This window comes from Phascolarctos cinereus, unplaced genomic scaffold (assembly GCF_003287225.1).
Source record: "Phascolarctos cinereus isolate Bilbo 61053 unplaced genomic scaffold, phaCin_HiC Scaffold_3;HRSCAF=262, whole genome shotgun sequence".
NCBI lineage: Eukaryota > Metazoa > Chordata > Mammalia > Diprotodontia > Phascolarctidae > Phascolarctos > Phascolarctos cinereus.
The window spans coordinates 85,031,155-85,057,987 of record NW_027555736.1 but is presented as its reverse complement, the minus strand read 5'-3'; the positions used below and the strand labels follow the sequence as shown (position 1 = coordinate 85,057,987).

At 36.0% G+C, this 26,833-nt stretch overlaps 1 protein-coding gene and 1 pseudogene across 3 annotated transcripts; both read right to left on the bottom strand.

The window, feature by feature from the left end:
* Positions 1-354: 354 nt before the first annotated feature.
* IKZF5 (IKAROS family zinc finger 5) lies at positions 355-26,833 on the bottom strand. 3 transcript variants are annotated; one of them, XM_020964183.2, is made up of 4 exons: positions 26,747-26,833; positions 7,394-7,557; positions 6,360-6,542; positions 355-4,768 (listed from the first exon to the last, which is right to left on the bottom strand). In XM_020964183.2, exons 2-4 carry the CDS (start codon positions 7,524-7,526, stop codon positions 3,825-3,827), a joined length of 1,260 nt encoding a protein of 419 aa, XP_020819842.1. In that variant the 5' UTR covers positions 7,527-7,557; positions 26,747-26,833; the 3' UTR covers positions 355-3,824. The 3 variants fall into 3 exon arrangements, with proteins under 3 accessions (XP_020819842.1, XP_078007139.1, XP_078007140.1); XM_078151013.1 differs by lacking the exon at positions 26,747-26,833 and adding an exon at positions 24,526-24,613; XM_078151014.1 differs by lacking the exon at positions 26,747-26,833 and adding an exon at positions 8,227-9,079.
* On the bottom strand, positions 14,277-24,532 carry LOC110192803 (tubulin alpha-3 chain-like; annotated as a pseudogene).

Here is a 26,833-nt window from a genome sequence, read left to right as displayed (position 1 = left end):
TACACTGTGAGTGCCTTCAAGGGAGGAAGGGGCTTGTTTTTCTTTGTATCCCCTGGGCTTACACCACATCTGGCATGTAGTAGGCACTTTGATTGACTCTAGTCTTTGACACTATGACCATGAATAATTCATTTAACCTCTCTGAGCCTCAGTTTCTTCATCTGCAACGTGAATACCTCCCTCAAAGGGTTTAGTATGGGATCAAATAAAACAATGTGCTTAAAGTACTTTGCAGACATCAAAACAGTTTTTTCACTACATCATTGCTTAGTAAAGCTGCTTTTACTGATTCACACTATATACAAGCTTAGTTAACTAAGTATAAATTGGATTATAGATTTTTTTAAAAGGATATTAGTCATTAGAAAGTGTTATTTTATTCATATTTTACAAAAGCAAAGTTTCACAACATGAACTGCACTAAAGTTGAGTTATTCAGTATTAAATTTTTCTGTAATCGCTACACAATATAATGTATCTTACATCCATAACTCAAGTTTCATCTTCTGAATACAAAATATGCTCTTTACATTGAAATACATATTAACAAAAGTGAACACAACGCATATAGACTCCAAGACTGCTCAATGGAAAAAGTATTTAGCAGGGAATGTTTTTCTGTAATAGGACATCAGTTTGATACATGTTTTCTCAGTACCTGAATTAGTCATGAGGCCTATGAACATTTCTTGGTAATTTAACATTCCCTTTGTCATAAATTCTGCACTTTTATGGCAACAGATCTATTTCTGTATTGAAATAGCAATGGAAAATACCCTATGGGACTACCGAACAGAAAATTCTAGTCTTTACTTGAATTTCAAGAAGCTGTATTTATACACTGCATTTGTAAAATCTGAAATAAAATTATTCCCTGTTAATCTTAGTTTCTTAAAAAAATATTAGTGGAGATAAGTTATCTACCAACTTTAAAGTCTAAACTGTTACGTTCACTGAACAAAAATAAATTTAGTTTCAGAACATTAAAATGCTTGTTAACAATAAAGTACTATAAATAGTGCATGTTAAATTTTTTCCAACAAATTGTTTATAAAATGTTTGACATTTTAAAAATAAAGTGGGGGGAAAAATATGTGTTTAATACTTAAGTGTAGGAATTAACATTCTTCCAAATACAGAATTTAAATAAGTTCCTAAATTTTAAAACTAATACAAAAAAAGTTAATAGATTGACCTTTAACAATTTAGTGCATTTGAACACATTCAAAATTAAATTTAGCTTCTAAGCAGGAATAATTTTGGAATACCAGTTGTGCTCTTTATTTGAGGTTATAGCAAATATTAGTATTTGTATGTGTGTGTGTATATATATATATACACATATGTGTGTGTATATATATATATACACACATATATATGTATATATATATATATGTGTGTATATATGTGCTCTTTATTTGAGGTTATAGCAAATATTAGTATTTGTATGTGTGTGTGTATATATACATATACATATATATGTGTATATATATATACACACATATATATACATATATATGTGTGTATATATATATATATATATACACACACACACATATATACTAGGATAAAACTGGAAAACTACCGCTTAATTTTTAAATGCACATTAAAAATCTACTTTTAGTTGTCAGAAAAACATTCAAGTCATTGTTTGGCACAGACAACATAGTGAATATATATTCTGAATTTCACAGGTAAATTTTTTTAAGTTAAAAATTCCATTTTATATTTTGGGCATACAAGGGTGAATTTTTTTTTAATTCAAAAATGTTTCAAATTCTTTCTTCCCTCTCACACTAACATACTAGAACCAAGTCTTACATTTAGGTTCCTACAGTAAGAATGATTTTCAGAATAAGAGATTTAAGTAATACTGCAAAACAGAATGTTTGTTTCTGAGGCTTACACCTTTAAATTTCATGAGGAAGAGACATAACTGTTTTGGGGAAATACCTGATCAAAGAATCAAGATGAATTTATAATTTATGCTAAACACAAAAGCACGTTTTAATGGCTTTCCAGCCATCCTCAGCTCAATGGGGACTGGAGAGTCCATTAGCTTTACACAATCAGGAAGCTTTACTGTTAGCTAATGGCATCACTATTTTCCATTTTGGTCTAAAGGTTCTTTTTGGTTAATAAATATATCTTAAAAATTAAGATTTTCTGGGTAAGACTATGTAGTACAATTTTCAGATCCAAGCTACATTTTAAAATGATCAGTAATTGTTTAACCAGTCTAATTATTTTTTTTATAAAATTATATGATTGGAAAAGAATAGCTTTCTCTTTAAAAATGAATTCACTCTACTTTTATGTAATACTTCTTATAATCTTTACAGCATCAAATGTCAAATTTAGGAAAATTTATCCCTATTGTTACCCTTCCATCTTTATTACTGAACTGATGTAAATGCTCTTCGTAGAGATGTGTGTGTGTGTGTGTGTGTGTGTGTGTGTGTATATACACACACACACACACATACAATTATTATTATTACCATTATTATTTACTGTTTGGCATACCTGCAAATGAGCATGACAGTTTGAATCCAAAGAAAATATTGGCACTAAACTATAATTTACACAAGAGTTTAAGGCTGGTTTTAAATAGGCTCTGACTTAGGTTAGATTACTTTTTCAAATTACTTTTTATACACAACCAAGTTTCTGTAGCTTCCTCAGAAAAGATTGTCAGGTAAGGGACAGAAGGAAGGGGAGAAAACCTCAAAACCTTTTGAAGGATATTTTCCAGGACTAAAAAAACGTAATTGTAAAGGATGACATTCTGATGTTCGTCTTTGGTAATCAAATTATTAGGAGGAAATTGCCACTCCTATTAGTTATCTGGTCTGTCTGATGCCTATAACACCAGAACAAATTTAAAATGAAAAAATACAATATTAAAAGAAAAAAACATTTTCAGGGACACGTCTATGAAATAGCAGGCACCCTCACTCAAACAAATCCTTATTTTGCTTAGCTCAATTTTTTTAATAGACTCAAAGTGCAATAGTGTGAATACAACAGAAATTGGACACTACTTTTTCACCCATGCCAGAACAATAAAAAGATACAAATATGAAATTTTATTTATTTTTATCATGGAAGTAAACAATATATTTTCTAACTAATTTGAGATGCTGGGTTTTTTTTTTCTTTTCAAGAAAATGGTATTTGAATTTTTTCATAACAATTTTTTTTTTAACATTAGAAACTGCGTATTCTTTTTTTTTCCCCTGGGCAAAAAGGCAATTTCCTAAACTGAAACCAGTTAAAGCCGTTGTTAGTTTAGCTGGTACAGTTGCTTGAATTCAAAACATAGGAATAAAGTTATCAATTAAAAGTAATTTTAAAATAGCCCTCCCACTAAACATTTTAAATGGTTTGGTTTAGTAAGTTTTTTTTAAATCACCATTTTAGAACATGGTAGAAGTTACAAGGTACCAAAATCACTTCTACAAGCTGAAATAACATGTAAATAGAAATACTAAGAAGATTGAATGAGCATTATAAAGTGTTTATGGGTGTTAAATGTAAGAAAATTAAATGAAGTCTCATAAAATATAATTGCACTCCAATTCTTATCTACCGAACAAAGAGGGGAAAAAAAAGACTTCAAACTAAATTATATCCTATCTACCTTATCACTAACACATAAATGACCCTAACCAGACAAGAAAAATTTGTCTCCATTGTCAAATTTACAATTTGGAAACATAAGATATGATCTCTTAAATTAGTAGATACCTCATTAAGGATGATACAAACATGAAATTTTAGAAAAGCAAGACCAAAAAAAAGCATGATGCGACTGTTTTGTATTAGTGCTGGTTATGCTGCCCTCTTGCAAAATGACAGGCAAAATCATACTTGTTTTTACATTTGCATCCACATATATTACACTGAAAAGGGTTTTCAAACCCATGACATCCCATGTGAATGGTATAAAGGATATTGTCTGCAAAGTACATGTCACAGTGCTGGCAGTGATGCAGAAGCTGAGGGTCCTGAACTGGCAGGGCTGGGGCTGGCGTGCTGGGCTGGCTGTTACTTATGCTGGGCGTGCTTGTGTGAGCACTCCGTTCACTGCTTGGGCCTGCCACAGGGCTATAGTTCCTCTGACTATGTGATGGCCGAGGTTCGGGACTTGTAGGAGATGAGCTCTGAGGAATACTTGTTGAGACAGCAGAAACAACTGCCGGAGTGGTGGGCTGCTGAATCATAAAAGGCTTTTCATCAGGGCACGGAACAACATCAGGAGATGCTGGGTTTTGATTCTCAGGTGGCAAGCTGGATAACTGTCCTGCTAGAGTGGAGAGCTGATTTAATGGGTTGTCAACCATGAGTTCTTGTGGGTCCCTTGGCAGGCCACCAGTCTGTGTCGTTTTTCCCATGTTTTCATATGTATCAGTCTGGATATTTGGGATTTCGTGGGTAAAATCATTCAGGTAGTCTGGTTTCTGAACCACCATGGAAGGTGGACTCAAATTGATTAGTGCTCTCCTGCTGTACCCTAGATTGCTAGTCTTCTTTTGTAAAACCCCCCACATTTTCTTGCTGCTTAAGGAAGACCTAGTACCTTTAATTGGTACCATTTTATGTTTACGTCTACGATGATGAGAAAGATTACTTCTATCACTGCAGCGGAAGGAACATAATTCACATTTGTATGGTTTTTCGCCAGTATGGGAACGCATATGGGCTTCCAGATGACGCTCATAAGCTGATGCAAATGGACATAAGTGACATCTATGAGGTTTTTCACCTGTAAAAATAAAGGTGTGATAACAGAAGCACATTTAATAGAAAATTTCATGATTTCATATTCATTGAATTTAGGAATGTAAAGAACTATCTTTTTAAAAAAATTTTTTTTGGCTTTTGCTAGGCAATGGGGTTAAGTAACTTGCCCAGGGTCACACAGCTAGTAAGTGTTATATGTCTGAGGCCGGATTTGAACTCGGGTCCTTCTGACTCCAGGGTCGGTGCTCTATGCACTGTGCCACTTAGCTGCCCCAGAACTATCTTTATAAGCACAGAAAAGTGATACATTTGGAATACAACTCTAAACCTAACGATAGGTTATTTAAATTAACAAAAAAATGTATTTAGTTCTAAGAAAGCTAATCACGAGGGATACAAAAACGAGATGAAATAGTCCTTGCCTTTAAAGAGCAAAGGAAGTAAGGAACTTAACACAAATAATTATAATACAAACTAGTATAAAATTAAGGTCCAAACTAAGTTACAAGAAATTCAAGGAACAAAGAGATTTCACACATACACACAAATAATTTAAAGTAAATTATTCTTATTGGCACAAATTTGTTATGTCCAGGTCTATCAAAGGCCCTACTGTTATAAATTTTCTTTTAGCTATAATAAGCACTCTTGTAGATGAGCAGAAACAGTGGAGCAATCACAGTATCTGATTAATGATATTCCCTACATCATCATGTAGACATGTTGTGATGGATTGTGAGAGCCGATATCAAAGCCAGGAAAACTTCAAGTCCTGCTTCTGACACCTCCTGACTGTGGGACCTCGGGAAGGTCTATAATCTCTCTGCTCCAGGCACCTGAGACTTGAGTTGCAAAGAAGCTACCAATGCATATAATGTACATAATGTAAATAATCACCATAATGTATTAGATGTATGTGTATGTGTGTGTGTACAGGGTGTTTCAAAGGTCTTAAGTGCAGTTTCAAACTTTAATAGCTTAAAGCTAAGCTTGAATAACTTAAAACTGCACTAAAACCTTAATTGTAAGTGGTGTTCTTGTCCTTTGCATATAATTAGACAATTCTACTTCAAAATTCACAAAGCTGGCAGGACATACTTTTCCCCATTGTCGGATTTCGAGGTTATCAGTACATCACACAGGAACTGCCATAAGATTTCCGAGATTATTGCCAAATCTTATGAGGTTGTAATTTGGAAATATCTGATTACTAAAGTATATGTGATTCCTGAACTAGGGATATTTCCCCACCATTACCATTTGCCATACCCTACTGTCAATAACAACATTATTACCAAATTCAAAATGCAGCACCAGGCAAATGCTAAGGGGCCAGCTGGGAACTTGGCACTGGGGGCTGGCATGCATTGCAGAAGCAGTGTTATGGAGCTCCACTATTCATCCTCTGGGGTGGGAAGGTCTGTAGAAAAGAATGTTCTCTACCAAAGAGGAAGGGCTCTGGGACTCTTGATAATTTTTAATTTGTGCCTCTACTTTATGTGATACTTCTGCTGGAAAGGGGTATTTCTTCATTAATATAAACCCCGTGTTATGCTTAGTTTTTAAACTATTGCAAGCATCCACACATACACACCAAGAAATGATCTCATTACCTGTGTGAATTCTAATATGTTCAATGAGCCGTGCTGTTCCTTTGCTGGCATAGTTGCAGTATCGACATTTTAGTTTTCCATCAAATGTCCTTTCAAATCCATCCACCAGCATTCCTGAGTTTTCATCCAAGGACACTTCAACAGATGGATGATCAAGTCCATTTTGATCACCATCTGTCCCAGCTATAAACAAAGTATGGCAATAGAAATCAAGTCTCTTGAATTACTATAATTTGAAGTTTTGGTTTAAGGTGGTACAAAATCATTTATAAATGATAATTTAATTAATCACACTAAGATTCATTCAGTTCACTTACTTGTTTATTATTCTTCATCCTTATTTCACAGAAGGAAAACATGTATATGGGTATAAGTTATAAAAATTTACTTCAAAGTTACTGGCATAAAAGAACACAATTATTCCCCCCAAATATGCATGGTCATCACATTATGACTTGTAGAACAGATTTTTGTTACTTTAGTCTGAAAGAATTAATGGACTTTTCACTTTTCCATCCAATTCAAAGTACTGTACACATGAATTCGAAGTAGTACTTGTCTATCAGGAGCTTCAATTTTTTACTTTGTTACTAAGCTCCTAATATACAATTTAAAGGTTTGGCACCAATCAGCATTAAAAATCACAGAACTTTAGGCCTAAAAGAGTCATTGGCAACCATCTAATCTGACCCCTTTATTTTACAGATGAGGAAGCTGAGGCCCAGAGAATCCAAGTAGCTGGCTCAAGGTGGTCAAACAGTTTACCAAATGTCACAGACAGCTCAGGTCTTCAGATTTCTAGGAAAGCTGCTCACTGTACTATTTTCCTACAATTTAGTAAAGTAAATCTTTAGAACTCCATCTGCTTCTCCTCACAAAGTACATTCTCTGTTACTAATTAATGGTGATGAATAAAATGTTCTACTTTTTAAAAAAGCAAACAATTCACATAATATTATTTGTTCTTCACAATAAGTGTTTACAATGCAGGTTACATAAGTGAAATACATAATAATATTTAAAAATTAATCTACCTCCCTGAAGAGCCTCTGCTTCTTTGTCCCCACTAACTGATCCAGAGATCATGTTCACGTGGTGGGTCTGTTGAGTGAGATATTCCTGAAAATCCTTCACAAAGTCCAGAGGCTCTGGTTTCTTTTCACCCATATTCACCTTCTGAGTTTATGATTTCTTATACCTGGAAAAATAAAACTAAATTACAACTTTATACTGTTCAGGCCAACTCAACAAATACTTATTGGGTGCCTACAATATAAACAGCTTTGCAACTACAAGTTAAACAATGGCAGAATAGAGGTTGGCTAGATTCATAAGATGGATCTCTCAGTGGCTGTACCCCAGAACAAGGGTTAGTCTTGGGCTTTGTATACTCAAAAAGTCAGTTTCATGAGCCCAGAAAGAGTTGGCTGGGCTCTAGGAAGCCAATTTATACTAATCAAATTAAAAACATACTGATTTAGAAAACAGTATGCCAATTTAAGGAGATATGCCTAGAAAGTTATCTGCCTACCCACTTATCTATCTATACAAGACACTGCTCCTTTGATGGATTTGCTCATTTTAGAATCCAAAAGACACCAGTGGTTAATTGTTTATTGTTTATTGTTCTGAGGGTCCAGCTTAAATAGTGAGAGCTAACAATCACCCTCACCCCCAGGCGTTCCCTCTATTCTTATGACTATCCCAGCCCTAAGGTGTTACTTTAATTATACACACGGGCTTGCTATCGAGGTTCAAGGATGGGGCAGAGTATTGTAACACCTCTCAGGCGTGGGAAATTGGTGAGTCAAATATTCTGAATAATTAAGACCTTACTGGTAAGAAAAGGAAAGAGTCAAGCTCTAACCTAAATTCCTTATCCCATATTAGACTCTTCAGCTCTGGCCCTCAACATCCAAACAGCCATACTGTAAGGTTGCTTTGTGAGAATTCAGTCCATGGACTATAGGAGAAGGATCACAGATTTAGAGCAGGAATTCTTAACCAGGATCCATAAACTTGTTTTTAAAAAAATATTCTAATAACCATATTTTGATATAATTAGTTTTCATCATAATTATATGCATGTTATTTTATGCATTTAAAAATGTCAATCCAAGAAGAGGTCTACATGCTTCATCAGATTGCCAAAGGAGTCCAAGAAAGGTTATGAATGTCCCATTTAGAGCTAACAAAACTCAGAGACCATTTCCAACTCCCTCTCCTCCAATTTTACAGATGAGGTTAATTATAGCCCAAATTAGTAAAATGGCTTGGCAAAAGTCACACAAGTAGTAAGTGGCAAAATCAGAATTAGAACCTAGGTCCTCTGACTCTAGATCCAGAATGTTTCCCACAGCACCACGAAAAGGGAACTGGATGTTCTTAGAAGAGATTACCCTATCAAGCCAGTGATATATGAAGGATTATCTCATGCCCATCAAGATAACAAAAAAGGCAAAAAAAAATGGGAAAATTAATTGCTAGGCAGGCTATGTGAAAACAGGCATGTTAATTTATTGCCAGTAGGGCTATAAATTGGTTCAACTGGAAAACAATTTTGAATTATGCAAGAAAAGTTACCAAGTTGTTCATAATTTTAAATCTAGCAATTCCATTACTAGTAATATACTACTAAGGTCACTGACAGCAAAATAATAATAATAATCTGTCATAACAACCTTGTGATAACAAAAGGCTAAAAGCAAAATATGTACCCACTGATAGGGTAATAACTAAATAAATATTATATGTATACATAAACCATACAGATATAATGGAATATTATTGTGTTATAAGGAATGACAAATATGAAGAATTCTAAGAAATATAAGAAGACATGTGAAATGGGAACAGAGAAGAAAGCTAAGCCAAAAAATCCAATACACTCAAATATGTATGATAAGATAAACAAATGCAACATTGAGAGGCAGCAGAACTTTGGTCAAATACAATGGTCAATATTAACATATCATCAAAGTTGAACAACAGATCCTTCCTTTCTGTTAACAACCAATAAACTGGGGTGCAGACACGTGCTCTGTAGGGAAATTTCTGGGGCTGTTTAGTGAGGAAGTGTCTGTCGAGAAAAATATCAGTTAAGTTTTTGTTTTTTTAACAAATCAAACCAAGGGTGTCCTCACCCCTAGACATTACTAAATAAATATTCACAAATCTTTTGGCTCTCCTTTTTCTAGACTCCAACTTCCTGGTAAGACATTATCTCTACTAGCTATAATAGGACTGAATAAGGTTTTAGTTTTTAGAAACTCAGTTACATTATAGTAGAGGATGTCTCTTTTTGAGACTATCCTAGGAAATACCTTCGATGAACTATGAAGACTGTCCTTAACAATAACTAAATTCAACAAATTCAATTCCACAAATATTAAATACCTACTATATGTAAATCACTGTGCTAGGTGCTAGGTATACAAAGACAAAACCAAAACCCTCCTCACTCCTGCAAAGTTCCCTACTTCTGAAGTATTTTTAATCCTCTAATTCTCTCACATTAGTCCTCTGATCTCTACCATCCTAGTTCAGGTTTTGACTGCCTCTTGCCAGAAGTTATTATAATAAACTCCTAACTGATCTCTTTTCTTCCAGTATCTCTCCTATCCAATCCAGCCACTACACAGTTGGCAAAATATCCTGACCATGTCACTCACTGGCTCAAAAACATCTGTACCCCCCTATTAGTAAGTATATAGTATGATAAAATGCAAACTCTTGAGCCTAGCATCTAAAGTCCCTCCACAACCTAGCTCCAACCAACTTTTCTAGCCTTGCTTCACATTATTCTACTTCACACACTACAGCTAAACTAGCTCCCTAGCTGTTGCAATGAACCTGCCATTCTGTTTCTATTCACAAGAGCTACATCTTTCCTCCCTCCCCCTTTCCTGCCCCCCACCTCCATGCCTGCAATATACTCCCTCCTCCCTGCTTTTTACAATCCTTATCTTCCTTCAGGGCCCAGTATGTGGTAGGCAATGGAAGGAAACATTTTGGGGGGGGGGATGAGGGAGAGGGAGAATAAAACATACATAGATGAAGGAGTAAAATAATTAAATAAGGGAGTATATGATTAGCTTGTTCGAGGCATCTTAATTCAATGGATAGACAGCTAAGCCCCCAGGTCAATAAACCCTGGGTTCAAGTCCTGCCTATGACTTATACTGGTTGTCTAAGTGCCCCACGATGTAAGAAGTTGTTACAGAAGTGTCAACCTACATTGGTATAAGATGTTCCTCTAAGATGAAATGAAATCAGAGGTCTAGTTCAAATAACATAATTTTATTACAAAATTCATATAAAATCTGAATGAACAAGAACAGGACTACTCAAAGATTTATTCACTTAGTCTTGTCCTGGTGGAAACAATTCAAGACCTGGACAAACACTAGACCTAACTATGGGCAAAGCAAGCACCCAGCAAAACTAAAGTGTTTCATTGGATTGTTCTCAGAAATGAGTTCTTTGGCAAGTCGAATATTTTTCCACATCATCATGATTTACTCATTTATCAGCTATCTGTAATCCTCTAATGCCATATCTCGCTCTAAAACAGCAAAATCACTCTTCTGAAAATAAATCTCTTGCCGACTTCATAAAAATCCTTTTGCTTTTTCAATGCTGAGACAGAGGTAGAAAGACATCCACAAATCTTTTCAGTGGACCTGAATAAATTACAGGGGACCTTTTTCTCATTTTAAAGTTAGGGAAGGTTTCTGGTAGTGGTCCATAATCCCATAATTGATGTTTCATATGCGTTGATGGTGCTCATAACAATAATTATGATGATAAAGATTTTCCATCTAGGTCTTAGTGCTGGGAGTGGGGTGGAGTGAGCACAGGTAATGGGGAAGAAAAGGGAGGCCACATGAGAGACTCTGCATACCACCTTCTACATGAATCCTTTCCTGACCCCCTTCCACAACTCCTAGTGCCCTCCTCCCTCTTTTGTAACTTTGTATTTATTATATCCATATATACATATGCACAGATTACTTCCCCTGAAAGAATGAGTAGAGATTGCCTCATTCTTTGTATTCCCAATGCCTAGTCCAGTGTCTAGCACATAGCAGATGATGAATAAATGCTTGCTGACTGATTACTCATTTAGCATTCTCCTGTCATGACTCAGAATCTGTGAAGAATTTCAATTGCTTCCCTTTCTGAGCCCTGAAGTCATACAAGATATAAAAATCAATGCCATATTGATTGATGAATCACCATTTTTCCTTTTTTTTCCTTTTTTGCTTGTTCTTGTCAAGTTACTAATCTCTTTAGTACAAAAGTTTTATACGTCTTCCCTTTGCCTTCCAAAAAACTGGAAATCTCTGTCATGAAAGCTTGTTGTCACAGCTCTCTCTAACTGTGATGCATTACTGTACAGCACAAGCAGAGGAGCCCAAGTTTCATGCTGTGACTCAATGGTATTTTGTATTCAAAGGCCACCATGACGAGTTACAAGGGGCTGTTTTATCTCCCTTTGTTAATACTCAGAGGAGAGTCTTATACCTTCACAGGCTTCCATTGTTGCAACCTCCCACATAGAGGGCAAAGGTGTCCCATGATTCCAAAGGTTACAAAGGTACAAGTAGTTGTTTAGACCCTGATCTGCCCTCCTCTTCCTCCCCCCCACTTTCTTCAGAGGTTACTGAAGTAGAGGAGGCTTTAGCCGGCAGAGGGCTCAGCTATTCTATTGCCTCGTCTCCTTTAGATCCCTTCCACACCACAGGCAGAGGGAAGGCTACTTTTCACCACTGTTGCTGCTAAAAACAGCTGTTCTCTTTTGTCTCCTTTTTTTAAAAAAAAAATCCCCCCCCAAAAGCAATTGCATTTATTAGTATGCTTCTCCTCCATCCTTCCCTTCGTTGTTCTCCCCCCATCCCCACCATGAAATCAAGAACATAAAGAAATCAACCAGTATAAAAGGAATAAAAAAACCTGTGTAATCTAAATAAAAATATTGTTTGTGTAAACTGTCTTTGAATATTCTTTAGCCTAAAGGGTTTTTTCCTCATCAAAAGCTATTTAATAAATAGGTAGTCTACCATCTTTCTTTTATATAATTTTAAAGATGGTAACATATTACAGATGTGGAATAGTGACAAAAATAAAGAAATGAACAAACAAGAAGTTGGATTGGTCACATATTAAAATAATCCATGGATGCTTAATTAGCATCCTTTAAAGAATCAAGTAAAACTGAGTCAAGACCTCAGCAAACTGGGCACTCTCCCTCCCTACCTCATTCCCTGGGAACAAATTTAAAGGACAACATGAAAAAAGTAATAAGCCATGGGCAGGATATGGAAGGTTTTCGATCTGTTTCACTGGAGGGTATACTGACTTCAATGAGACCACAGATCCACTGCAGTATTAGGAAAACTTCATTCACAGATCAAAACAGAAATGTGATAGCTTCGTCAATTACCCTTCCAACAGGAGTGGATAGCTCATCACTGTATAGTAATTCACTGATACCGTATTATCGGAGAATGAAGTATTCTCACCATACAAAATTTTAATAAAGGAAACATCCATTTGTGTTTTAACCATTTTTCAGCGAAATCTTTCTAAAATGTAGCATATACTTCTTAAGTGGACCATAATGAACATAACTTTCTTCTGACAACTTGGTGTCATTATTTATGACCAACTTAATGTGCTACATGGCACTATATTAGCCTCAGGGACTAATTTATTGTTGAAAATTGTTTTTCCTTACAATAAATAACCACAGATGGTTCTGCTTTTGCAATTATGTTGCAAATCTTAGTTACTTCTAATCTGCTGCTTTTACACAGTCTAAATAAGGACCTAGAAATGGCTTCCCGTATCTTTCAAGGAAGTATGAACAATGGGACAAATACTTTGGAATCTTTTAGATCAGGTCGACTAGCAAAAACTCTGTCTAAAGTCCCCTCACAATCATGAACCAGAGCATCTGAGTGGGCACTGTCTGAAAGAAGGGTTGCTGGGTCGAGTGTACAGCACACCCGAAGAATTAGGTCAGGGGTATCTAAAAGCAAGGCCTGGTATTTAGTGAGCCTGCCACTAGTTAGCCACTGGTGGCCTTTTGATTCTAGGATGCTTTGAACTCAATGGGGAGTCAGGACTTCAAGGGGCTGGCCAAGTGTAGGATGCCCATTGCTCTCCCCATTAGAGCTGCTGAATTCCCTTTAAAGTTCAAGCCAACTGCTACCTTTTCCATGATGCCTTCTTGATCTCCCCTGATGAGCTTACCTTCCCCATCACCTTGTGAACTATACAAATCACTTTTGGTTTGCATCTCTCTTGCAATTATCATGTACAAATTACATTAATGTCATATCATCCAGACAAAATGGCAAGTGCCATTAGGATGGAAAGTATTATCTAAACTCTGTATCTCCTCCACTGTCTAGTACAGTATTCTCCATGTTGCAGATACTTAATAAATATTTTTTTGAATTAAAAAGCTGGGAAGATAGGTTAAGGTCAAATTATCAAAGACCTCAAACACCACAGTTAAGGAATTTAAACTTTATTGGGGACCTTCTAAAGTTTTTTGGGGCAGAAAAATGATCTCTGAAGGAATAATACAGAAACATATAAAGAATACCCACATATAGATGAAGTGGTATGTGGAGGACTAATTGGAGGGGGTTTTTAATGAAGGGAGACAAATGAGAAGGCTATTGAAATAATCCAGTATAAAGAAGACAAGGACTTGAACTAGGGTGGTGGCAGTGAAAGTGGAAAGGAGACAAATAAAAAAGATGTTTTGAGAGGTCCCTGGGTTCAACATATCTTAGTCCTTTTTCCTAACAGTTCACCCCCTTGGAAGGAGTACTGAATGCTATTTTTCTATATTTTCTTTCTATATTTCCCACTGGTTCCAACTGAACATACATAAATGCAGTCTTATTCAATTCAACAAAACATTTATTAGTTACTCACTGAGTGCAATGAACTGTGGATACAAAAACAAAAATCAAACAATCTGTCTTCAAAAAGTTTACATTCTATTGGGTGGATACAATACATACACAGATAAGTAAATACAGAGTACATACAAAATAAAATAATGTCAAGAGGGAGAGCAACCCAGGAAGAGGATCTCACGTAGGAGTCTGCATGAAGGGGAACAACACGAAAGTGAATCAGCAAGTATTTATCAAATATCTACTATGACAATTACTATTTTAGGCACAGAGAATACAAAGATAAAAGGGAAACAGCTCGGGCTCTCAAGAAGTTTACATTCTATAGGGGAGACAACATGTGTTTATATATACATATATATGTACACATATGTACATATATAACATACAAGTGTATACAAAATATGTACTAAACAGAGAATGGATGACTTTGAGGATGGTATCAGCAGCCAGGAAGATCAAGAAGCTTCATGTAGAAGATGGAACTTGAGCTGAGCCTTAAAAGAAAACTTTAAAATTCTGAGAAACTGGTAGAATGGCATATATTGAGAACAGCAAGATAGTCACTGTGGCTGGACAGTAGTGTGCACGGAAAGGAGTAATAAGTGAGAACGCTGGAAAGGTAGATTAGGACCTGGTGGTGAAGAGCTCTGAACAGCAGAGGAGTTTGTATTTGAGTCCAAAGGTAATAGGGAACCATTGGAATTTATTGAGTAGGGGAATGACACAGCAAAACTTGAATTTTAGTAAATTACTTTGGCCACTCTGTGGAGAATGAGTTAGAGTTAGGAGAGACTTGAAGCAAAGAAACCAATTTAGGAAGCTATTACAACAGCGTAGGCAAGATAAGGGCCTGGATTCTGGCAGAGGTAGAAACAATAAAATTTGGCAACTGATTTATTGTGGTATGAGAATGGGAAATCAAAGCTGAAACCAAGGTTGCAAACCTGGGTGATGAAAAGAAATATGAAAATTCAGAAGATGGGCAATTTTGTGGGGAAAGATGAGTTTTTAATATGTTGAGTTTGAGGGCCACTTTTTTTTCTTTTTAGGCAATTGAGGTTAAGTGACTTGCCTAGGGTCACACAGCTAATAAGTGTCAAGTGTTTGGTCTGAGGCCGGATTTGAACTCAGGTCCTCCTGACTTCAGGGCCGGTGCTCTATCCACTGCGCCACCTAGCTGCCCCCAATATGTTGAGTTTGAAACGACATGTCCAACTGGCATTTGTGATTGTAGAACTGGAACTCTAGGAGAGAGAAAAGATCTAGATACACAGACCTGAGCATGACTGATCTACATGGAGACGAAAATTAAGCCCATGGAAGAGGATGGTATCACCACTTGAGAGAGGTACCCAAGGGTACACCCACATCCTGGGATTAGTGGTATGATAGAAATGATGATCTAGCAAAGGAGACTGAGAAGGAAGAGAACCAAGAGAAAAACCAAAGAGGAGAAAAATTATAGGAGCAGCAGGATGGTCAACATTGTTAAATGCTGAAGAGTGGTCAAGATGGATGAAGATTTAGAAAATGCCATCAGATCTGACAGTGTGTGTCACACACATGGACCACTATAATGTCCCTCGAGTCACTAAGCTAAACATTCCCAGCCCTTTCAGTTTATCAATGAAATCATATAACACGATTTCAAGTGTCATCATTCCTGGTCATCAGTTTGCCAGTGTCTTTCACGACATGGCTCCACCCTACCTTTCCAAACTTATTGTACATTGTCCCATTCACTCTACAGTCCAGTCAAGATGGCTTACTTGATAGTCCTCACACAATGGCCTGGAACGCACCCCCTCTTCCCTTCCACTTCCTAGAATCTTAGTTCTCCTTGAAGCATAGCTCCAGTATTAACTCCTACGTGAGACCTTCTTGCCTCCTGACTCTCAGATGAGCGCCTCCCCACTAACAACCGTTATGTATTTATTTTTGGATAAACCTCTATGTGTACATATATAACACCACTTGGAACATAGCATAAGCTTAATTCTCAAAATATGGTACCCAGAACTGAGCACATGACTCCACATGTGGTCTGGCCAAGTTTCATTAGGATTATTCTTCTATTGTGCCTTGTTCTGGACACTAAGCTTCTTTATTGCTACCTAAATTCAGGTCAGCTAGTTTTTGGGGGGCTGCAATATCCCACCACTTATCCATGTTAGTGGATTAAATTCCACTAAAACTCCTGCATCCCTTTTGTATAAACTGTTGTCTAATCATATTTTCCTCATCCTATAGCTGTGGAATTGATTTTGTGAACCCAATTATAAGACTTCATATTAATCCCTATTTAATTTCATCTTATTAAATCTGACCCATCATTCCTGTCTGTAGAGATCTTTTTGGATTCCAATTCTGTTATCCAATGTATTAGTGATTCTTCCTAGTTTCATATTACCTACAATTTGATAAGCATATCATCATCCAAATCACTGATAAAAATGAAACAAAATAGGGCCAAAGATAAGCCAAGGACCTTCCACTAGAGACCATCCTCCAGGAAGACATCAATTCATTAATCACCACTCTTTGGGCTTGTTCGCTCACACAGTTCCAAATCCACCTGACCATACTACCATCCAGTCCACATTTCTCCATCTTGTCCACAAGGATAGCATGAAAGACCTTGCCAAAATGCCTTGCTGAAATCCAGGTCTATGGTACTCCCCTGATCTACCAGTCTAGTAACCCTGTCAAAAAAGGAAATAAGGTTAGTCTAGTATAATTTGTCCTTGATAAACTCATGTAGTGAGCGCATAAAGCAGGTTACAATACAAATATCAACCAAAATTTGTTCAACACAACCCAAAAAGTTAAGGGTACAAAATGAAATGTTAACATAAAATTTAACACCTCAAATTGTGAATTTAGATATTGTTTTCAAAATCAGATTTGCTTTTTTAAAAAAAACAAGTCATTTGGAAATTCCAAAGAAAATGACTCACATAATTTGAAATATAACAAAAATGTAATATTCCTGAAGGATCCTCGTCTGCCTATACTGGTTAAAGGTGAGCTATGCCTACTTTGCATACAAGAGTTATGAAAAACCAAGATGTGGTGGGAAAGTGTGTCAAATCTGTAAATAATAGTAATAATTTATAAATTCTTCATTCCAAATTATCCAAATGTAGCTCAAAGATAATTACTACAATGAAAATTTGGTACTTTAGAACTCATTGTAGGTAACAACTAGGAACATAACATCATCCAGCTTCAGGGGGAGAACAAAGAAACATACAGCTTCATCTACATTACTCCCCTGCCCATTTTTTAAAAAGTCTTAGTCTTGCCAATCAGATGTGTGAATAAAGAAAAAAAACTTTTACAGTCATTTTCCTCACTTCCACTTTAAAAATGCAATTTATGGATTACAATGATATGGAAGTATAAATATTTATTATTTTTGTAATGTTATAATTATGTGGTGTTAAATTAAAACAGCATTCTAGGTGCTAAAACTAGTAAAAATCAATCCCTAGTAATATAGAGTCCAAAATAGGGATTTCTTTCACCTGAGGAAAAACTATTGTTTGGGAGTTGCACAGGTTTTTGTTGTGGGCCAAATGAGTAACCAATCTGAAGATACAGTCACACAAGGAAAGGAGGGAGAACTCTGACTCCCAGGGAACATAGAAGAGAGGCAGGCACCAGGAGAAGGGTTGATGGCCTGGAGGCTGTTGTGCCACATGGCAACATATGACAACAATCACTATGGGGAGGAAGCATACTCCTCTGGATGTCCATACACTAGGACAATGATTCATTTACTCCATGCTAGTCACAGCTCTGCAGAGAGACAATTATAACTACATATAGTAGAGTTCATGCAATAATTTTAAGCAGAACAATCCAACAAGTAATATTCAACAATGACTTTAAAACATTAATATGTTTTAATGCACTGTATTGAGCACCAGGGAAGATGCAAACAAACATAACTGATATATGTTCTCTGCCCTTAAGGAGTTTACACACTATAGTAGAGATGATTAGATATGTATTCTACATCTTTCCTACTTCCAAGTATGGAGAAGATTAGAGTACAACAAGAGAAATGCAGCATACTACTTTCTTTTAATAAGTTTTGCCTGCTTACTCACTTTAGAAGAAATTTTAAAATGCCACCAAAAGGAAGACTATGCAATTCACTTAACGTTTTACTCTAGAATCACGAAACTCCTAACTAGCAGGAATTAGTAATTTTTCAAAATTATAACATTATACATATCTATATATGTAAAATCAACAAATTGCAATGAAGGCAATTTATTAATTCCTACAGAATGATTAAATATGATAATTTAAAGATTAATTTTACCAAAGCAACATATATTAATGATGATAGTAACCAAAATCAACAGATCATTCCATAGTTTGGTTCTTATACTACAGGTAGATATGGCTAAGTAATGACAGAAGATAAAAGCAACTTGAACCTTCAAAGGGAATTAATTTAAAAAAAAATTCCACTCTTCAGAATGTGAAAAATAAAAAACCCTTTGATAATATGAATCACTGAGAGTCCAGAAAACATAAAATCACCCATGACATGGCTACGTTTATAGGAAAGATAAACAGCACTGAGGGACCAATCTAATCTAGCAGAATGAGAGGATCAAAGACAGCCAAGATTCTAACACCTCAGAAATACCAAAGAAAAAAGATATACATATTAAATAAAAACCAGCCAAAATTGTTAAAAAGGAAAGTTCTAATATAATAAAACAGTAATGATTTAGGTGAAGAACCAGAAAAAACACAGATGAAACAAGAAACCATGTAAGAGACATCCTCAACATACACAAAGAGGTTAAGAATCTGGACTGGTATGAAAAGCTTAAGACTGAACAGGGACCCTTGGAAAGAGTTAAAAAAAAAGTCTCAAAAGGAAATCAAGTTAGACCATTGTGAAGTTCAAATAAAATAATACCTATATAGCAATACATAAATGCTAAGTATTAGTATTAATATTTAGTCCATTTTGTGTTACAATTGTTTTGGCCTGTCTTTTAATCATCCTTTTGGTAGGAAATATACATTTTCTTATTCTTTTTATTAATATCATTCATCTACTCTAAGCAAAGTCCTTCTATCTAATTTTGATAGCCATGTAAATTTCTTTAACTTGGTCTTCACTTTTGTCAATCACCAAGGCTATGCTTAAGAATGAATACATATATATATGATGTATATATTAAATATTATGTATTTAAGGGACTGTTTTACTTAATAAATGCTTTCTGACTGACCATCTAGCATAGCACCAACAACATGATAGGTACTTAATGAATGCTTTTACTAGTCACATTTTGAAGATGAGAAAACTAAGGCTCAGTTAAATGACTTGCCCCAGATGACGCATCTAGTAAGTATTTGGGGCAGGATTTGAACTTACGTCTTCTGGTACTCTAACTACCACACCAAACTGGCTCTAATACAAAGAATAATATAATTAAAAAGCAAAATCCAACATCTCTGCTGATTAGAAGAAGCACACTTAATCCAGAAAGATCTAAAAAGATTTAAAATAAAATGATTTAAGTTATTATGCTACTGCCAAATCAAGAAAAGGTTAAGAGGTGCTAATGATATTGCTCAATATTAAATTCAAACCAGAAATCATTAAAGATATAAAAGAATATTTATATTAAAAGGTTCTAAACAAAATTATAGTATATTAATCTTAAGTATATATGCAATTAATTCTTCTATCACAAAAGAGGTAAAATAAAACTTCACAGTTTTGCAAGAAAGAGAAAAAATAGCAACCATGGGGAAATTTTAACACTATAAAAATTATTGTTATGGAAGCAGATCCACGTTCAGTATTATATATAGTTTACCCAGGTCTTCATATATCACTCTGGCCTGTACTGTACTATACCGGGAATATGTTCAGTACCTGATCCCAGGAAAGAGAAAACTGTCTTTGTGGTAACTACTACGTAGGCAGAGCTAAGCAAGAACCCTTCACTCATGATTCATAGCCCAGAGATCCAATGTAGGCCACAAATGCCCACCAAAAGGGCAGGTCACTAAGCTCTAACAGAAGTCCCAATCTGTAAAGAGTAAAATTCCAGTGTCAGTCATAGAATCTCCAGGTCTCAATGCTGACTGAGCCAGAAGACTATAAAAAAGTAGTTATGATTGCTTAGGAACATCAAGACAAGAGCCTTCAATCTTCAATCAAGAGGACTTCAGTTTTTGTGTATCTTTCAAATAAAGCCTATGACAGCAAACCAACCATGAGAGTGCATTGTGTAAGGCCACAGCAATCCTTTGAAACTAGTACAAAGTATAAAGCTTACTGGGAAAAAATTTTTTAAATGTGCCTTTTTTCCCTCTAGCATTCAAGGAACCTACATAAAAACTATGCACATAGTAAGTTGCAAAAAGAAAAGAAAAAGAAAAAAAAGACAAAGGCAAATATAGAAAAATATAGTAAAATTAGAGACCAAATTACAATAAACCACTAGTAAATAATAATGCAATGAATAAAAATTACAGGTTCATGAGGAAACTACAAAAAACATTTTAAATAAATGTCTAGGTGAAAGATGAAACTATAAAAATGAAAGATTACATAAAATTACAATTTATATATATACATTGTATAAAAAAATCTATAGGTAGGAGAAGAGTAGGATAAAGAGGCGTATCTAGGTGATATATGAAACAAAAGATATTAATAAAATCTATTTTACAAATTGGTGGGCTAGAGTCAAAACACTTTTGGAAGCATATTTATAACATTAAGTACCTGTATTAATAAGCAGCTGGGTAGTATAGCAGATAGAGAGCCAGACATGAAATCAGGAAGACCTGATTTACTGAGTTCAAATCCAGCCTCAGGCACTTAGAAGCAATGTAATCCTGGGCAAATCACTTAACCTCTGTTTGCCTCAGTTTCCTCACCTGTAAAAATGGGGATAATAATAGCACCTACATCCCAGGGCTGTAGTAAAGATCAAATGATATAATAATTGTAAAGCAATTAGCACAGTGCCTAGTACATAGTGAGTGCTATAATATATGTCAGCTATTAACCATTATAAAAAAATTAGCTGAATCTGTACTCAAAAAAATTGAAGAGATGAACGCAACAAGCCAACAACAAAACAAACAAAAACCACACAGAAATAACCAACAGCAGAGCAGAGAGCTAGAGGAAAAAGAAAAAAGTAATGAAGATGATAAAGAAATCCAAAAGCTGGTTTTTTTGTGTTTTAAAATACAGAAACAACTTATTTAACCAGGTGTATTTGTAGGGGGTGGGGAGTGAGGCTCCCTGGCATTCCTTGCTCCCTAGTACTCTTCCCCTTTCTCAGCCTCTGCCTCCACCAAGTTGACATCTATCTCTTCATAATCTTTCTCCAGAGCTGCCAGATCCTCCCAGGCCTCCAAGAATTCACCTTCCTCCATTCCCTCCTCCATGCACCAGGGGACAAAGGCCTGCTTGGCACACATCAGGTCAAACTTGTGGTCCAGTCACACCCATGCTTCTGTGATTGCCGTGGCGTTACTCAGCATGCACAGAGCCTGCTGCATCTTGGCCAGGTCACCACCAGGAACGACGGTGGGAGACCGGTACTTGATTTCCACCTTGAACCCGGTGGGGCACCAAACCACAAACTGAATTTTATGCTTTGTCTTGATGGTGGCAATCATGGCGTTCACGTCTTTGGGGACCACTGTCCCCTGGTACAACATACAGCAGGCTATATACTTGTTGTGACAGGGGTCACACCTGACCATCTGGCTGGCGGGCTCAAAGCAGGCGTTGGTGATCTCTGTCACAGACAGCTGCTTGTGATACACCTTCTCGGCTGATATGACAGGAGATGGGTAGCCAGGGGAAAGTGGATAGGTAACCAGGTTGGTCTGGAATTCTGTCAGGTCAACACTCAGCGTCCCATCAAAGTGCAAGGAAGCTGTGATAGAGAAGATGATCTGCCCAATCAGACAATTCAGGTTGGTGTACATAGGCCATTTGATATCGAGGTTATGCTGACATATGTCATATATGGCGTCATTGTCGACCATGAAGGCACAACTGGAGTGTTCCAGGGCTGTATGAGTGGTTAGGATGGAGTTGTAGGGCTCCACAACCATGGTGGAAACCTGGGGTGCTGGGTAAATGACAAATTCGAGCTTGGACTTCTTGCCAAAGTCAACAGAGAGCCTTTCCATGAGCAGAAAGGCAAAGCCAGAGCTGGTGCCTCCTCCAAAGCTATAAAAGATGAGGAAGTCCTGCAGTTCGGTGCATAGATCTGCCAGTCTGTGAATCGACTGAGGACCAGATCGACAATCTCCTTGCCGATGGTAAATGGCCTTGGGCATAATTGTTGGCTGCCTCCTCCTTTCCAGTTATCAGCTGCTCAGGATGGAAACACTGCCTGTACGTGCCAATACGGACTTCATCAACTACAGCTGACTCCAGGTTCACAAACACAGCTCTGGACATGTGCTTGCCAGCCCCAGTCTCACTGAAGAACATGTTAAAGGAATCACCTTCACCACTGATAATTTTTTTCCCTTTTTTTTTCCGGCAATTGGGGTTAAGTGGCTTGCCCAGGGTCACACAGCTAGTAAGTGTCAAGTGTTTGGTCTGAGGCCGGATATGAACTCAAGTCCTCCTGACTTCAGGGCCGGTGCTCTATCCACTGCGCTACCTAGCTGCCCCAATCACTGATGATTTTATCACTTGGCATCTGACCATCAGGCTGAATTCCATGCTCAGACAATACAATTCCAAGCAGGCATGCCTGTCCAACATGGATGGAGATACACTCACACATGATGAGAGGGCAACACCAACACTGCTGCCCTCAATGACCAACCCAAAAGCTGTTTTTCAAAGACTAGTAAAACTTGTAACAAAACTAATATTTTAAAAAAGAAAACAAAACCAAATTACAAAAATTAGAAAGGAGATATGAAGGCAAAGAAATCAAAGAAACAATTAGATTTTTATACACAACTCTTAAGTTACAAAATTTAAGACGCAATGAACAAGCATTCATTAAGGACCTATTGTGTGCCTCTCGCTAATCAGAAAGACAAAAGTGAAACAGTATCTGACCTCTACAAGCTTGCATTCTATCAAGGGAGATAATATATCTCTATATAAAATATGTAGATTAGAAAGAACTTTTGGAGGAAGAGAGAGCACTAGCAGCTGGGGGGGAGGGGAATGAGGAAAACCTTCATGTACAAAGTGGTGAATGAGTTGAATATTGAAGACAACTCGGGATTCTAAGAGACAGAAATTACAAGGGTGTGTTCTCCAAACCTGAGGAAACAGCCAATGCAAAAGCATGGAAAAGGGAAGAGTCTCACAGCAACGAGGTCACTTTGGCTAGACTGGAGAGTAGATGGAAGAAAGGTAGTTTGAGGTCAAGTTATGAAAAGCTTCACACACTCTAACACATGCATGTGTAAGACGTGTGTGCATATGTGTGTAAATATTTATATGTAATCCAGCCCCAACCTTTCTCTCACATCTCCAACAGCATCTTGGAAATCTCAAACTGGATATCCCAGCAATATCTTAAACTCAACATGTCTAAAACTAAGCTGATTTCTCTTTCTCTCCAAACTCTCTTTCTGTCTTCCCTATTGACTGTGGAGAGTACCACCATCCTCCCAGTTACCTAGGCTTGCAAAATTGAGATGTCATCCTGGACTCCTCACTCTTTTTCATCCCCCAAATCCCATGTGTTTTCAAATTCTGTTGATTCGCAACTGATCTACAAGCTCCCTTCTCTACTCTGATACTTTGTTGTTGCTGTTCAGTCGTTTTTCAGTCATGTCTGATTCTTAATAGCCCCATTTAGGGTTTTCTTGGCAAAGACACTAGAGTGGTTTACCATATTCTTTTCCAGCTCCTTTTATAGATGAGGAAACTGAGGCAAAACGGGTTAAGTGGCTTGCCCAGTGTCACACATTTAGTAAGTATCTGAGGCTGGATTTCAACTTCGACACTGTCACAAACCAAATGCAGGCCCTCCTCACACCTGTTTTATTACAACAGCCTTCTGGCTATTCTCCCTGCCTCAAGTCTCTCCCCCACTCCAGTCCACCCTCCACTCAAGCTGCCAAACTGATGTTCCTAAAGCATAGGTCTACGTCACCTCCCTACTCAATCAACTCCTGTGACTCCCTATTACCTCCAGGATCAAATATAAAACTATCGATTTGGCTTTTAAAACCTGATGCTCTTTCCAGTTCTGTGCATCTTCATCAGCTGTCCTCCGTCAACCCCAAGCCTGGATTTTCTCCTCATCTGCATGATTACTCTTGCCATTACTATTTAGTATTATGTTTTTGAAACCTAAACAACAGAAACAAGTTATGAAAAATAAAAGATTAAGCATTAGAACTGAAGAAGTTAAAATACTTCTTTTTGCAGAGTGTATGATTATATAACCAGGAAACTCAAGATAATTAATGGAGGTAACAAATTACTTCAGTAAAATAGAAGGATAGAGATGTTCAAAAAACCCTCTCAAAAACCATCTGCATTCCCATACACTACTAACAAAAATCGAGGAAAACTGATAGAGATAAGAATACTTTTACAATGACAAAATGAATCAAAAATTTGAGTCATTAATCTATGAAGGGAGGTATCATAGTGTAGTGGACAGATGGACCAGCTTTGGAATAAGGATGAATACGGTTAAGGTTTTACCTCTGGAATATACGAGTGGTATGACCACAGACAAGACACTTACCTTCTCAACACCACAGGTAACTCTCTGAGATTAAGTTAACAGAGGAGTCTTTGATGGCAAAAGTGATTTCCACACCAATGAAATTATAGATCCTAACCAAATAAATATTCGATCAAGATATACAAGAGACCTATATAAAGTCAACTTTCAAAATATTATTAATCAAAATCAAGGAAAAACTAAATATGTAGATAGTCTCTGTTCATAGTTATCTCAAGTAGACAGTAAAAAAAATGTTAATATTTCTTTACAAGCTTACCAGTTTAATGCAATACTAATCAAAATATAACAGGTTATTTCATAGAATTAAATAAAGTTACAATAAAATCCCCATGGAAAAACAGATAGGCAAGGATATTCATAAGATGTATGAAAAAGAAAACGATAAAAGCACAGCACTCCCAAATCACAGAAAGTATTATCAAGCAATAATTCCTTTAAAAAAAAAAAGTAAAACTTATCTGGCATTAGGGAAAAAAAGAGATACAGATAAGAAATGAAAGCCAGAAAATAAAACCTAATGTATAGAAAATTTTAGTGTCTGTTAAACTGCCACTTAAACACTAGGGAATTATATCACTTGTCAATAAAAACTGCTGTGAAAACGGAATAGCTGTATGATGGCAGATGGGTTTAGATCCATAACTCCAACATATGCTAATATAAACTTATATTAAAAAAAATTGGTGGCCTAAATATTTTAAAAGTCATTAAAAAAGCTGTTACAAAAAAGAATAATATACTTGTTTTAACTGTGGAGAATAGGAACATTTTCATCAGAGAATAACTGGAGTTAAAAATCAGTAGATTTTTAAAAAAACAAAAAAGGATTTTGTACAACAAAAACAATCTAAGATAAATGCCCAACATTCATTATGTATAAGGAAAGGAAACATATCTATAAAACTAGTAATATAAACTCTCCAGTGTGTCAATGGTTCAAATACATAAGCAATTTATGGAGAGAATACAAACTGTTCATGACTACATGAAAAGATACTCAAATTTCATAATAATCAGAGAAATACATATCCAAGAAATCAGAATAAAAAAATACCAAAAAAAAAAGATAAAATGCAATTCTGGTGACGCTACTGTTTAACAGGTATTCTAACATACTGCTGACAAAACCAAAGATTAATATAAACATTTGGAGAACAATATAGAAATATATAACAATAATAAAACTAATCATACCTTTTGACCTAACAGTTCCATCTGCTTGGATTTTATCCTTAGAAAATCATAAAACTTATCTGTATACAAGTATTTAGAACTGCTCTATTTATAATAACAAAAAACTATATTTTGTGAACAATCTATAAGTACAACTGGAAAATGCCTGATGAATTATGGCATATTAGTGTGAAATGACACGGTATTATTTTTAAGAGATAACTTTATGAAATCTTTATGAAAGATGAAAAGTGAGATCAATAGAATTGGAACTACATTTAATAACTTCCATTATCTTGGGAAAAAAAGCCAAAAGAACTCTAGATACATCTGGAAAACGATTTAGAGCAAAGCGTGTTTTGCTTGTTAGCTGTTTGTTAATTCATTTGGTTCTACTTTGTAAAATACTGATATTTTAAAAGATTTTGCCTCTCACCTTGTATTAACATTTGATTGTTTTTAAGTGTACAACAAATTTTAAAGATTTTTAGTAATAATAAAAAGATAGACGTAAACTTACCTTTTCAACCCAAATCAATTCCACCTTTTTCTTTCCACTGCAACATTGATGAAATGTAGAGTAACTGAAATCCACTCTGGAAATATG